We start from the raw sequence: 14,803 nt of genomic DNA, 5'->3' as shown, positions 1-14,803 counted from the left end.
CTGGGATGTCTTTTATGAGCTGACAAAGTTCTGTATATTTCTATGTAATTGAGTACTTCAAGACTATATTTCTGCATCATAGGGCTTATTTATGGAATTACTTATCTTTTTTGGAAAGAAAAACAGAGCAAAAAAAGAGAGATAAGGCATTTATTGGCAATGCTTATTTTTGTGGAAGGTGAGACATACTTCCAGTTTTTACTTTCTAAGAATGGGAAACCTGTGTGGTATTTTTAAAGAAGGTAAAATTACTTACCTGTAATTCTCACCCTTTGAAGATATCACACAGGATTCCCACTGCCCTGCCCTCAGACTTTTAGGTTTCTTTTCAAAGATAAGGTGTGGCTCCAAGTGGTATACTTTTATATTTGAAGTTACATTTGCATTTGTAAGAGCGTTCTTGTTTCCCATGCATTTCAGGAACTGATTGAGAAGGGTCTGAGAGCTGAGGGAGCAAGCCAGAGTTGAAAGGGAACACAGCAGAGGGTCTTGTGCCTAACTGCTAGAGCCTCAGAAGACTAGAAATATAAGAGCTAGGGATGTTTCTGATCTGTCTCACACCAGGGAGGCAACACTTAAGAATGGAAATCTGTTTATGTGGATGCATAATCTACTGTACACAGGGCTCTGCCTATATCCAACTTTAAAATGGGAGAACATATATTATCCTTCCATTCAAAACATTACAGCTCAGGATATGATAAACCTGCCTTCATTTTTAGACTATTGCAGTTTCCAGTTTCATCTTTTATTTTATAATGTCATCTCTGAAGCATTTTAGTCTTCAGGACTAGAAATCGGTTGGGAAATGCATCTTAAAAACAGAGTGCTCAACTATGCACTGTATCCAAGTTCTGATGCAGTTGAGAACACGAGCCACAGGGAGCTCCCTGACCTGTGCTGCTCAGCTACGTCAGAAGTTAGATCAGCTAAGAGCCTGCCCTCAGTTATGGCACTGGAGTAAGTTCCTTAGAGGACCTGTCTGTACTAGTAGAGAATAAGCATAGTTGCACTCAGAATATTGCTTCATCTCTATACACTGGAACTGACTGTACAACTAGAATCTATCCACATTGTAGTGATGGAATGACTGGGGTATCTGGCCCAATACAAATGACTTTCTTGATAATTGTTCTCTGAAGAAGTACATCACAAAAGTGCCAACTGACCCACACTTCTCCCCACAGAGTTGAAGTCTTCCTCTCCTCCTCCGTCTCCCTTCCACCCCCCAAAATAACGCCATTCCTTTTTACAGAGATGGAGTGATTTTACTTTCCACTTGGCTAGGAATTGGAAATTGGAGCACCCATTTTACAGACTAGCGGCTGGCATAAGACATCACTTGCAGGAACCAATAGATTTAGAACACTGAGCATGTAAAGTTCTCTTCTTAGTTGCATGCAGCAACATCAACCCAAGAATGATGATCTGTTGTATTTATTTGTATGTAATTCTCTAAAGGTCAGAAATTAAATTTTCAATAACTTTTCTGAAATATGTCTCAGTTCACATGCATTGTGCTCCAAAGGGCCCCCCTAAAGGATTGTTTTAAAGTTCACATAATCCTCCAGAGTTAGTTGCGGTTTATAAATAAAGACATAGTTTTACAAGAGAGGGCAAAGACAGTCCAGTGATTAGGGTGCTAGCCTAGGGCTTGAGAAAACAGATTTCAGTTTCTTCACCCATTCCAGATTTACTATGTGACCTCAGGCAAGTCACTAAGGCTTGGCTACACTTGCAAGTTACAGCGCATTAAAGCAGCCCCAGGCGCCCTAACTCCTAAGGTGTCCACACTGGCAAGGCACGTAGAGCGCCTGGACTCTGCAGCTGGAGCACTCCTGGTAATCCACCTCCATGAGAAGCATAAAGCTTGCTGCACCTCGTCCACACTGATGCCCAGGCATCAGTGTGGACGAGGTGTTGCATTACTGCACTGCGATTGGTCTCTGGAAACATCCCATAATCCCCTGAAGTCAAGTGGCCACTCTTCTCATTGTTTTGAAATCAGCTGCAGGCAGGCGGATATCCCCTTTCAAAGCTCCGTTTCTGACAGCCGGCATGCTTATCTGCCCTGAGACAAAGCAAACCATTAGTGTGGAATGCTGCTATTGTGAGTGTGTGTGTGCGCGCAGGGGAGGGGAGTCTGCTGCTGGCTGAACTTAACAGCCCCCCACAGCTCTCAGCCCCCCAAAACACACTGTTTCTCCCCCCACATACACACAACACACTCCCTGTCACACTCCACCCCCTGCCCCCCGCATTTGAAAAGCACGTTGCAGCCACTTGCACACTGGGATAGCTACCACAATGCACTGCTCTTTGTGGCGGTGCAAGAGCTGCTAATGTGGCCACGCCAGTGCGCTTGCAGCTGACAGTGTGAACACACGGCAGCGTTTTCCCTGCTGCGCTCTCCGAGGGCTGGTTTAACTCCCAGCGCTCTACATCTGCAAGTGTAGCCAAGCCCAAAGGCTCAATGTGTTTCAGTTCCTCATCTGTAAAATAGGGATTGTAGTTCTTCCCTACCTCAGGGGGGCTTTATGAGGATAGCTGCAATAAAGATTGTTAGACCCTGAGGTACCATAGCAATGGGGGCTGTCTAAAAACCTTAGATAATCTGTTATTTAATTTTCTATCCCAAGATATGAACATGTTCTGTCGCGTAAGAAAAATTAACCCCTACTGACCTCTCTTCCCCACATCTTTTGTTTTCAGTGTGATTATAGTTCAGAGCATTCCATCTCACTTTGCTGAATTCTGAGTCTCATTCTTACCAGCCTCCAGGAGTTATTTGGTGGACTCAAATTCCACCATCTATGGACCAGATCCATATCTTTCCTGAACAATGAACATCAGTGGCTTGGTCTGCTTTTAAGGGAGATGGTTAATACTCATTCCAAGAGGATGGATTCCTTCTGTTCTTCTGAGTATTAAATTTTATCCATTAAATTTTTCACAAAAGACTTTTCAAAATGAACATCTTGTCCAACTACCTAGTTCTGGTCTAGCCTCTCTTTTAGGGAAAGATTATGGAGAAGTTTGCAACCTAGATAGGCCCTGTGCCTACAGATCGTGAGGGTCAGGAATTGGCCCAGAATGAATGGTAACAAAATGTTAAGAACATGTTATTTTTTTTATTCAGCTAAATGCTTGAGTAAGATTTTTTCTTAAATAAAATATTATTTCAATGTCTTACATCTGGATGATACAGTTCACTGTATTTCTGAGTTAGTTACAATAAAAATAACCACTGCATTTTATGTCATACAGATCTTACACATCTAAAAACTTTTTGCAAATTATGTCTAGTTTTTCATATGCTTTGCAACTTTAGCAATTTGCATATTTTCTGGACTGTTATTGTATTATGATAAACAGGGATTACCATATATTTTCAGATAATGTTTCCTTAACAATTCAACTTCTATTTGTAACTCTTCCATTTATTTTAATTACTAGCACAGTGTGCAACATTTATTAATCAGCAGAGTCTTTTTAAGTTAAAATACTAAATTAGCTAACCCCATTAACACAGAAATACTCCAAACAAGCTGTAATAGGAGAGGTAGTTACTGTGTAAATCGTATTATACATGCGGGTGCTCTAGGGCACAGTTAAGCATGATTACCCTCTTTTGATCCAGTATTCCTCTGCTTCTTCCAGCTAATTTCCAGTGGAAATTTACAAAGTGGTGCCTTCATTTTTCTATCTTAATTTTTCTAATGAAGTTCTGGTACTTTATAACACTGGGGATGCAGATAATAAGTCTGTGTATAATTAAGAAGTTCTAGAATTTGTCTGCAAAAGAGATCTCTGTTACTTTTGCTTCATACAAGAAGTAGGCTATTCTTTTTTCCGCTACCTTACTCCATTGCAGACCTGGATTAAACAAAAATGACCAGAGGATTCCTATATTTACTAACATCAGAATACAGAATAATTTATACGATAAATACAGCTGTGGACTGGACACACACTTAGTGTAGCATTACATACAGTGTCTTAAATAATGAATAATAATATAATTATCAAATTATATGACATTGGATGTAACCGGCAGTGGTGCTGGAACTAGGGATGCTGGGGGTTCTGCTGCACCCCATGACTTGAAGTAGTAATAAACAACACCAAATACATGGTTTGCATCATCAGCACCCCACTATAAAAATTTTTTCAGCACAACTGGTAACCAGAGTAGATGCATCGAGGGATTATACTGTCTTTATGTTGTAAATACAGTTTGTTTTAACATGAATTCATTATGGGACAAATTATGGCTGCCCCAACCATATGCTAAGATAAGAACAGCCTCAGAGCTTCTTGCCTTCCCTGAGTGAAAAGCAGAAACGGGCAATAATACTGGTGATAGTACTCAATGTCCCAAAGAGGGCACATCTGAATGGGTGGAGGAATAACTTCAGATTTGGCACCAACTTTGAAAACTGAAAATTCATGAAGTTCTTCATAAAGAATAATTAATTCATATGTGCCAGATGGTACTGAACAGTTTATGTGGAACTAATTGTTCATGGTCTTCTTTAGACTGACAGATAATTCTGTTTTATTTGAGTTGGAACAAGAAGACAAGAGATAGAATCACTAGTGCAGAGAACCTGTTTAGGTAAAATTATTGCACTTCTGTTCATATAGCTATAGGTAAGATTTTGGCAGCATTTCTATTATTAAACCACAAAAATATGCATTAAAGTAATATTAAATGTTTAACTAGAAATTACAAAAGAAAGGAAGCTAAGGTAAGCATGAAAATCCTACGTAGTTCTCTGTTTTTAATGTACCTCATTATGCCAAGGTAGTGCAACCTTGTACCTCATTATGACAAGGTGGCTTCCTGCAGTTAATGCAGAAGTGCGTCAGACCCTTCTCAGAAGTGTGGACAAAGCATGAAGAGATCTGGCATCAGAGTACAGGCCCAGATTCCGTTGCTACTAGGTTACCGGACATTTGCCTGTTTGACAGTCAGTCCACAGAGTCCACTCACCACGATAAGCCCCCTCATAGCCAGGCATGGGGTCACAGCCCCTTGCTGGACTAGTGCCCCTGTCACTAGTCACCCTGGTGGTGGTTTCTCTGTCAGGTAACTTGGCACTCTGGCCAGGTCTCAATCCTTAGTCCACCCATTCCAGGGTCACAGTTGTCTAAATAAAAGTTCAAAACTGTCTTTAACTGAAACAAAAAACTTCCACCCTCTCTGGAGTTCTTCTTCAGCCAGTCTCCTCCCTGGTTACTCACGATCTCTGTCAGCCTAAAGAGCTTTTCTCATTTTTTTCCTTGTTGTAGTCGAGGTATCTTCCAGGCCTTCCTGCCTGGAGAGCTTTCCTCCCTGCTTACTCAGGGCCTTGCCGGAGCCTTGCTTGATCTCTTTCCCCAGCTGGACCATCTCAACATTTCTACCCGGCTCCTTTATAAAGGAATCACCAGCTTCCTCCCAGGAGAAGCCCATCTTGTAATCAGGGTTGGTTTAGCCCCAAGAGCAAGCCACCCTTTTACAGGCAGATCCAGAGAAGGGACTGCAGGACTACTACTGTTTCTGTGTAAACACAAGAGAAAGTGAGTGTTTCTGAGCTGTGCCCCTGTTGGTAGGCATCACACAGAACTGAGACTGTGCTTCTCAGCAGACAATGGCACACCTGCCAAGCCTATATTCCTCTTGCTTCTGCCAGGAAGCTTATCTCTCTCTCTCAAATTACCATCAGAGTCAGGCCCTGATCAGCATCCTGCTATACATGTTATCCCTACCACCCCAGCTGGAAAATCTGCTGGGTCCAGAAGGCCTTTCTTCCATCTCCTGCTGCTCTACTGAAACAAAAACTCTAGATAACGGGGTGAGAGAGACAAGAAGGAATAAAGACAAAGGCTGAGGAAGTGGAAGAAAGGAGAGAATATGTGTAGGGAGGATGGAGAAAGAGTGGAGAGATAGGAAAACTACACACAGTAGAGAGAGGAGCAGGATGAAGGGAGAAAGAAAAGGACTTTTTACCGTAGTTGGCTCGGACGTTCAGGAATCTATTGGTGCAGCACTGAGAGTTATCTGAGGCAGGATTGTGTGTGTCCAATCAGGCCTGTTCCATGCTATTTCACCCTATTTTGTATGGGCTGCTGAAAAGGATGCCTCAAAGCTAAATGTGCCTTAAAGACAGTTAATAAAAAATCCTCTCTGGGGATATCCCCTCACCTCCACATGAGAACTTGGAAGTTGAGGCACGAACAGTTAGAAGGAAGGCTCGCCACTGTCATGTTACTGCACTCCACTACTCTGAGCTACAGTGCTGGCATTTACCTGGACATCAAGATAATCAATTTGTGGCTGCAGCACTCAGAGTCATAGATTACCAGAGCATTGTGACCAAAGGCCTGGTGGTGCTATGGAAGAAGGCCCCTACCCTACTCAACTGTCCTCTCTAGAACAAGAGCATAAAAAAACAAACAAACTGAAACCCCACCATCTGTGCCACAGCATAGATCCGACACAACACCAAGGACAGCCTTTGATGCTAATGAGACAGTCAAAGCCATCTCTGCAAGGTAGCAACCTGGTACACAGTGCATTTACAAAGTATCGCTGCTAGGATTTTGCCTCTAGGAGGGCAAAGCTTGATCAAAATCCCCACCCATCCTAGAGTTTTTGTTTCTTTTGGGATATCCCTTATTTGAGTTTTTGTAGCAATAATATTTCATTTTTTATTATTGCCTTATTTGGGGAGCCTTCAGTTCTCTCTCAGACAGCAACCTGGACACTTGATTGCCAAGAAAGGAGCTGGCTCCTGCTCCATTCTGCTACCACTGCCTTTAGCCATCAAAAACCTTCGAGGGCTTGTGGAGTTCCACCTTAGTCACACTAGGGGGCTGGGACCCAGATGTAAGAAATCTGCCAGAATGAGCTCTTCAGATCTTTGCTTGAATAGACCTATTAAATCTAAACTTGTGCACTTAACTAACAACATTGATATCTCTGTCTGGATTTAATTTTCTCTGGATGTTTTCCTCTTCTTCTCTAACCACTCCCCTTTTCTACCAAGTTCAGAATATAAATAATTGCTAATTTTGAGAGAAGCTATGTTAAATGTATACATGAAGCTACAAATCTCTATATCAGTCTATATTGCAATATTATTGCTGTTTGCTGTACTTTTTTGTTCTAAGTTCTGCTATGAAGGTAGAATGTCCTTTGTATGATTTCCATGATATACTTCAGTCATTCTACTCTATTTTAATACTAATATAGTATTTTAAAAACACATTCTTTATTGAAATGAATATACAATGAATATCAGAGATTCTTGCTGGATGTAGGAGGACTTCAATTTTGCAAATATAGATCATTCTGATCGACATAGGTGTAAGGAGCCATCCTCATGGATCTGACTACAGAATTGGGGACATAAGGAAAACAATGAAAGCAACAGTTTATTTTATGCCGTTCTATCTATCTACAATTTTTAAAGTCTCTATTATTACTCAAAAACTAATAAATATGTTATTAATCATTTCCAAGTAGAGAGACATAATCCAGAGTGTGCAGTTAATGTCACACACAACAGTATATGATGCACTTATCTGGTTTAAGATATTCAGTAGAACACAGCACATGAAATATGCATTTATGATACTAAACCACATACATGTTCTATTGTGTATCATTTCTTACATAATCAGAATATTGTTTGATCTCTACATCAAGATACATAGAATTTGGGTTATTCTGAGAGACTATTTGCAAAAAGAAGGGGAGGATTGAACAGTGATCTAAATTGAAATGATGATCTTTTAAAAGCTCTGTATATAGGGTTATAACTTAAGATTGTAAACTGTGCACATCATGATTTTCATTTAGTTTATCTTCCATTTTTCTCAATAAATGATATTTTACAAAAAATTTTAATCTGTTTAGTATATAGGCATTACAAACACTGTATTCATAGTGAATTATGAATGTTATGGATAAACTAAATTCCATGCATATATGGGCAAATCCCTAAACTGCTAGCCTTGTCTTCTCAGCCATCCAATCCCTTGAGAAAGCCAATTTTCTTTCATGTCTGAACAAAAGAAAAATGTACTATTAAAATGCAATTCAGAAGTGATAAAAAAATGTGTAAGTGGAGCAGCCGGCTCTCAGCACCTTCTCTGTATACTCTGGGACACTGGGGCCACATTAATTTTTTGTGCATGTGATGTCCATCCCATGTGCAAATTAACATTACAAGTACCATAATCTGTCTTATATGAGAGCTACCTGTCCCATGAGCGTACACATACTTCTGTAGCTTTGTATTATTTAAAGCTCTGTTACCTCTGTGTTTTTGTTTTGTTAATTTTATATAACATTTGGTTGGGATACTGGATGGATACTAGTGAGATATTCAGACTTTCTTTTTCTGAAGGGGAGAGTGGATGGAAGGTTCACTGATAAAATTTACAGTTGCTAAAATATTGATTTCCCCCAATAAATGATTTTTAAAAACCCATTTAGCAATCCATAGACAGAAGTAATGGTTTTATTGCCATGTGATGGGCTGACCAGTATAGAGAGCAGAGCTTTGCTACTTCCTAAGTGAGAGAAGCCTGGTTCCAGTCCAGAGCCTGAGCCATTTGGAGGATAGGATGACTAGGTCTCAATAAAAAGGAACAAAACACAGGGAGACAAGTCTGGAGCAGTAGGGTGGGATCCTGCTGATGAATCCACAAATGACCTAAATTTTTAGCTTTACTGTTTTCCCTTTTTTGTTTTGGACTCCAAAGCCTGAGAAGAGGCAAGAAAGCTAAGGCACCATGATACTGGACTTGTAAGGAGTGACACCCGACCATCTGAGACCCGCAGCAGGCTAAACATGCCCTTGCGAGGGCATAAAGGGGTGCCACTGAGACAACCTGGTTACAAATTTGATATTGAATGCAGGCACGATCTAGCCCCCATGACGGGGAGCAGGTCAGGACTTAAAAAACAAAACCCCAACAACCACCACCGCCCCCGCCCAAACACCAGAAAAAAATTCCTCCTCCGTAGTATGGATGTGGAACAACTACTGGATGGCAGAACAGAATGCTCAATGCCAACAGCAGCAACAGCAATTCCTCCAGCAGTTGACCACCAAGCAGCAGCAGCAGCTAATAACTGCCCAGAAGCAATAAAAGCTAATGCAACAGATTGTGACCATACTGTGGCCACCCACAATGGCTGGGCCTAGTGGCACAGATCTGGCAGGAGCCCCGGTACCAGAAGACTACCAAAGATGGGACCTGAAGATGATCCAGAGATCTTTCTCAAAACACTTGAGCAGGTGGTTCTCGACCAGACAATGCAAGCAGCCTAATGTGGGTTAGACTCAGTGACATCACAAGATTATGTACAAGTCAAAGCAACCATTTTGACATATTGGATATCGTGCAGGCAACGTTCCTTCATTGATTTTGGGAGAAGCGATATCCTCCAGGTGCCTGTCCCTGCATGGTGACACAGAAACTGCAACACTGGTGTTGCCAGTGACTCATATTTCAGACAGAGACAGGGATTCAAATAGCAGAAATCATTCTGCTTGAACAAATAACGCTGATATTCCCCACCAGGGGAAAAGATTGGGTTCTATGTCACTGGCCCATGACAATGGCAGACACCATCCAGCTACTGGATAACTATATGACATTTAGGACTGCTACAGTGACATTCAGAGAGGGACACTGTGGAGCCAAAGGATCAGCTCCAGTGAATGAGAAATCTGGCTGGGGAAGTCAGAGTCCTGAAGTCGCCTCCCTTCAGCCCTCTCATTTGTGGTGTGGGAGGTGCTGCAGTCATCTACAGGCTTCTTCCCGTTTGAACTGTTGAACGGGAGGCAACCACAGAAGGATTCTGGTCTTAATACAAGAAATGTAGGAGGAACAGGCCAGCCTGGACAAACCCATCTCACCTGGTGTCCTGGCTCAGTTTGGATGTGGCAGGAAGTAAGGGAAAACCTGCAGCCACTTTCCCAGAAGATGAGCAAACCCATGAAGCAAAAATTACAATCTATGTTGGACCCAGAGAGAAATTTAGGAATCCCTAAGGCCCTTTGTTATCAGTTATTTATTTATTTTATTTTCCTGGAAATATATTGGGATTTATTAAAAGTTTAAAAACAGGAGAAAATTGATATAAATGGAAAATGAAGGGTAGTAAGCATGGGGGAGGGGTGGTGCCTGGTAATCACAGAGGCCAAGGGAGGGGCACTCACCATGTGGGAGGTGAGGAAGTCTTCCACTCCCTGTCCGGCTTACTCCCCCCGTCCCCATGCAGAGGAAGCAAACGGGCATGCTGAATGACCAGGACTACATGGGGAACAGAAAGCTGCACCTGTAAGTGCATGTCCCCCTGCCAGACAGAGTCCCCCTGGATCCCAGCCCTTCAGCACAGCCCCATCCTCTTCCCACTGCAGGCTTTGTCCAGCAGGCTTTGTCCAGCTGCAGTGGGGGAGTAAGATGGGCAAGGAGCCAGGTCCTGGCAGCTAAGACCACTCCTGTGCTGAAAGGCTGAGGTGGCGAGGGGACTCTGTCCAGCAAGGGAGCCAGTTCTCAGAGTGCAGCCTTCCCCTCCCTATGGGCCTGTCGCTGCAGCAGTGGGCTGTCTCAGCTGTTAGGACCCAACTCCCTGCCCATCTCACTCCCGCACTACACAGAATGAATGGAAGGGGACCTGAAGGGCAGGAGTCAGGAGGGGAGTGAAACGCTGCACCCTGTGAGCACTGGAGCCATTGCCAGACAGAGCCCCCTGCTCCCACTGCTGGCCCTTCAGTATGGCTTCCTCTATGAAAAATGGCCAAAGTCCACATTAAAATTGGTTAAACCCAAATACTGGCTTTTTCAAAAACCCAGGAATTTTTCAAGAAAAAAATCAGTAAATATTAATAATGAAGGACTTTAGGAATCCTATAACAACTGGAGAAGTCCAATTGCATTGGTCCCTAAGCCAGACGGGACCAGCTGATTTTGCTCTGACTTTAGAAGAGTCAATGCCATATCAAAGGTTGATGCATAACCCATGCTGTGTGTTCATGAGCTGCTAGACCAGCTGAACCAAATATTACCACCCTGGATCTTACCAAAGGATACTGGCAAATTCCATTCATGCCAAACTCTTGAGAAAAAATGGGCTATGCCATCCTTTTGGCTTTATCAGTTCTGGACTATGCCATTTGGCTTACAAAAGGCTCCAGCAACTTTTCAATGGTTAATAGGTCAAGTTCTTCAGCCCCACAGTAGTTGTGCCACTGCCTACCTCAATGGTGTTGTGATCAGTAGCTGGCACTGAGAGGATCACCTGACACAGATAGCTGCTGTATTCCAGTGCCAGACTAATGGCAAACCCTGCCAAATGTGGCATATGCAAAGATGAGACAACCTACCTGAAGGGTCAGGTACAACCTCTGGTGGACAAGGTCCAGGCCTTAAGGACCTGCCCTACTATAACTTCAAAGAAGCAGGTGCACAGGTTTCTGGGAATGACAGGATACTACTGCTGATTTGTACTGGGATTCTTATCCATTGTGGCCTCCCTCACCAATCTGCTCAAAGACAGTAGCTCAAAAAAGATGTATTGGCTTTCTCACAGGATGGAAGGCTGTAAGAAATCCTTTCAGATCCTAAATGCTCACCTCTGCAGAGAGCTCACCTCATACAGCCCAGATTTCAAGAAGGAATTTCTTCTACGGATTGATTCCTCCAAAGTCAGGTTGGGAGCAGTCTTGTCCCAGGCAATCAACAGCAGGACATAGAATCATAGAACTGGAAGGGACCTGGAGAGGTCATCTCATCCAGTTCCCTGCACTCGTGGCAGGACTCATTATCTAGACCACTCCTGACAGGTGTTTGTCTAACCTGCTGTTAAAAATCTCCAATGATGGAGATTCCACAACCTCCCTAGGCAATTTATTCCAGTGCTTAACCACCCTGACAGTTAGGAATTTTTTCCTAATGTCCAACCTAAAGCTCCCTTGCTGAAATTTAAGCCCATTGCTTCTTGTCCTATCCTCAGAGGTTAAGGAAAACAATTTTTCTTCCTCCTCCTTGTAACAACCTTTTACATACTTGAAAACTGTTATCATGTCCCCTCTCAGTCTTCTCTTTTCGAGACTAAACAAACCCAATTTTATCAGTCTTCCCTCATAGGTCATGTTTTCTAGACCTTTAATAATTTTTGTTGCTCTTCTCTGGACTCTCCAATTTGTCCACATCCTTCCTGAAAGGTGATGCCCAGAACTGGACAAAATACTCCAGCTGAGGCCTAATCAGAGTGGAGTAGAGTGGAAGAATTACTTCTCGTGTCTTGCTTGCAACACTCCTTGCTAATACATATCCTGTCCTCTACATAAGCCAAAAATTGTTCCCAAGAGAAAAAGCCTACTCACCATGATAGAAAAGAGGGCTTAGTTGTGAAATGGGCCATGAAGGCACTCACATACTACCTCCTAGCAATAAGTTCATCCTGTACACAGACCATGAAAGACACCAGCCCCTGACTCATGAGATGGTACTCATGAGATGGCACCCATTTCAGATCCAGCAGAGGGCTAGGATTGAAATGCCGACTTTTTGTTTCAGGATGGAAGGGAGCTGGTATGGGAGAGGAGCTGGCAGTGGGGGGAACAGTGTGTGAGGGGCAGACCGGCCCCTCCCTGGCAAGGAGAAGTCTAAGGAGAGCCTGTGGATCCAGCTGACCCCACCTCACTACACCGTTAGCCAATGTCAGAAGTGAAGGGGGAGTGAAAAGAAGACCTAGTCCAGTTCAGGGCTGACCAGTAAGGAGAGCAGGGCTCTGCTACTTCCTTGATGAGGGAAGGCTGGTTCCAGCCCAGAGCCTGAGGAAGCTTATTTTATGGATGAATCATTTAGTGGATGGAATTAATAGGCCCAGGAAGGCTGATAAAAAGGAGCTAGCTGCACAGAGACAAGCTCGGAGCAGTACGGTGGGGTCCAGCTGACAAATCCATGGACAACCCTGATTTATAAGTTCACTGTTTTCCTTTTTTTTGTTTTGGACTTTAATACCCTGGAAGGGGTAGGACTCAGGTGTACAATAGCCAGAAAATTAAGGCACCTCAGCACTGGATCTGTGAGGGGTAACACCCAACTGTTGGGGAACCACAGTCGGGTGAGTCGTACCCTGCTGGGCCACAAGGAGGTGCTGCTGAGACAAGTTGGTCACATCCCATCTTTATCAAAATCCTTGTTTAACAACCCAAATCTCATGGGGAGTGTGGCCTTCAAATAAGCTCCCACCTTTCTTTTAGAATTTTTAAAATTAGCTACGCTATCCTCATGACAGCTCAGGCAAAATAATGTTCTAAACATCTGAAACACATACTTTTAATTCTAGCCATCTAATCACTTAACTACCATAACATAGAATAAAGAATACCTGCTGCTTTTCAGAACACCAGCAATGGCATATCTCATAGGATTTTAATCTATATTAAAATGTGATAAATCTGTACCAGATCATCTGCTCCTATGATGAAATGTATGGCAGTGGGCTTAGGAATAGGAAATCTTTGTGAGGTGCCCCTTACCACATGCCTCTCCGCAATAGATGGGACCTGTCTAGAACACCTGCAAACACCCATGGGAGGTTAGGGCCATCTATATTAAAGCCCTCTCCCTCCATGTCAGACTTGTGCCCCTTGTAGCCCCAGGCACTGGCAGCATGGCTCCCCTATCAGGGAGTTCCCCTCAATATTATTAATGGTGGCAGAATTATGCCTTTAACTATTACTGTTCAATACAATTAAGCAATCTTGTGATTAAGGTACACCATTGGTGATTTTATCAAAAGCAACAGACATTTTTTTAAATCTATGGTCTACAAATACATTGTAATTAATGTGACTATTAGTGTAGCATGTTACTACTCAGAGTGAGTAAGAGTAGCTGAATTGGGCCCTCAGGGTTTGGGATGTAATTTCTAAAATAAGTTACAGTTTAAATACAGTGGTTGGTAAATAGCCAAGCAATCACCTGGGTATGCAAATGAACCAAAGTTACATCTTCACATAAAAGTTTCCATTCCATCATATCATAACTGTATGATTCTCTAATGTGGCACCACTTCTTTAAAAAAGTGGAGAGCTTGGGAGAGAAAATGCATTAGCTCTATGGCAACACTGAGAGGAGGACATAAACAAGTTAATGGAAAGTTTGTTGGGTATATGTTCTGCTCATATCTCACAGCATTTATACCTCTGATTTAAAATACTACCTACTGCAACCATAGTAGAGTAGTAATAAATATGCAAATATTTTTATCTTTCAGATTTTTGCCATTTTCTTCATGTCATAAAAAACAGGAGTATGACCCATTAATTCATACATCAAGTAAATATGGCCAAATGACTTATGGAATCAAACATTTCCGAGAAGAACACCATGAGAAATGGGTAGCAAACAAGGTGAGTCACTGTAATATGAAGCAAAGTGATAATTTTTTCGATTGTTATTTTATTAAAATCAGAAAGCATTGGGCCTGGTCCAAAGTTCATTGAATTCAATGGGAACATTTCCAATAACTCTGATGGGCACGGATTCAGGACTTCAAGTAGTATAATGGATTGTAATCTTTAAAGGTCAGATTCTACAAGATTCTGAGCTTCTTCAACTCTCTTTGAAGTCAACTGAAGTTAAGGGCACTCAGCACCCCCCAGCTGGTGCTTTGCACTTTATGGAATAAGGACCTAAAGTTATTGGGGGGAATATGCTTCTGATAAATGCCACATTACTTGCAGTATGTGCAAAAGATATCCTGTTTTATGTACTGCTTTTTCTG

At 42.4% G+C, this 14,803-nt stretch overlaps 1 protein-coding gene across 3 annotated transcripts in view; it reads left to right on the top strand.

Annotated features, from left to right (window-relative positions):
- Nucleotides 1-14,803, top strand: part of SPATA17 (spermatogenesis associated 17) — a 146,336-nt gene that overhangs the window by 94,447 nt on the left and 37,086 nt on the right. For all 3 annotated transcript variants that reach the window (XM_073338910.1, XM_073338909.1, XM_073338912.1), the window contains one exon: nt 14,294-14,429. In XM_073338910.1, coding sequence (XP_073195011.1) covers nt 14,294-14,429 — 136 coding nt within the window. The remainder of the gene's footprint in view (nt 1-14,293; nt 14,430-14,803) is intronic.

The sequence above is a fragment of the Lepidochelys kempii genome, chromosome 3, assembly GCF_965140265.1.
Source record: "Lepidochelys kempii isolate rLepKem1 chromosome 3, rLepKem1.hap2, whole genome shotgun sequence".
NCBI classification, from domain to species: Eukaryota; Metazoa; Chordata; order Testudines; family Cheloniidae; genus Lepidochelys; species Lepidochelys kempii.
This window is presented reverse-complemented; position numbering and strand designations above follow the sequence as displayed.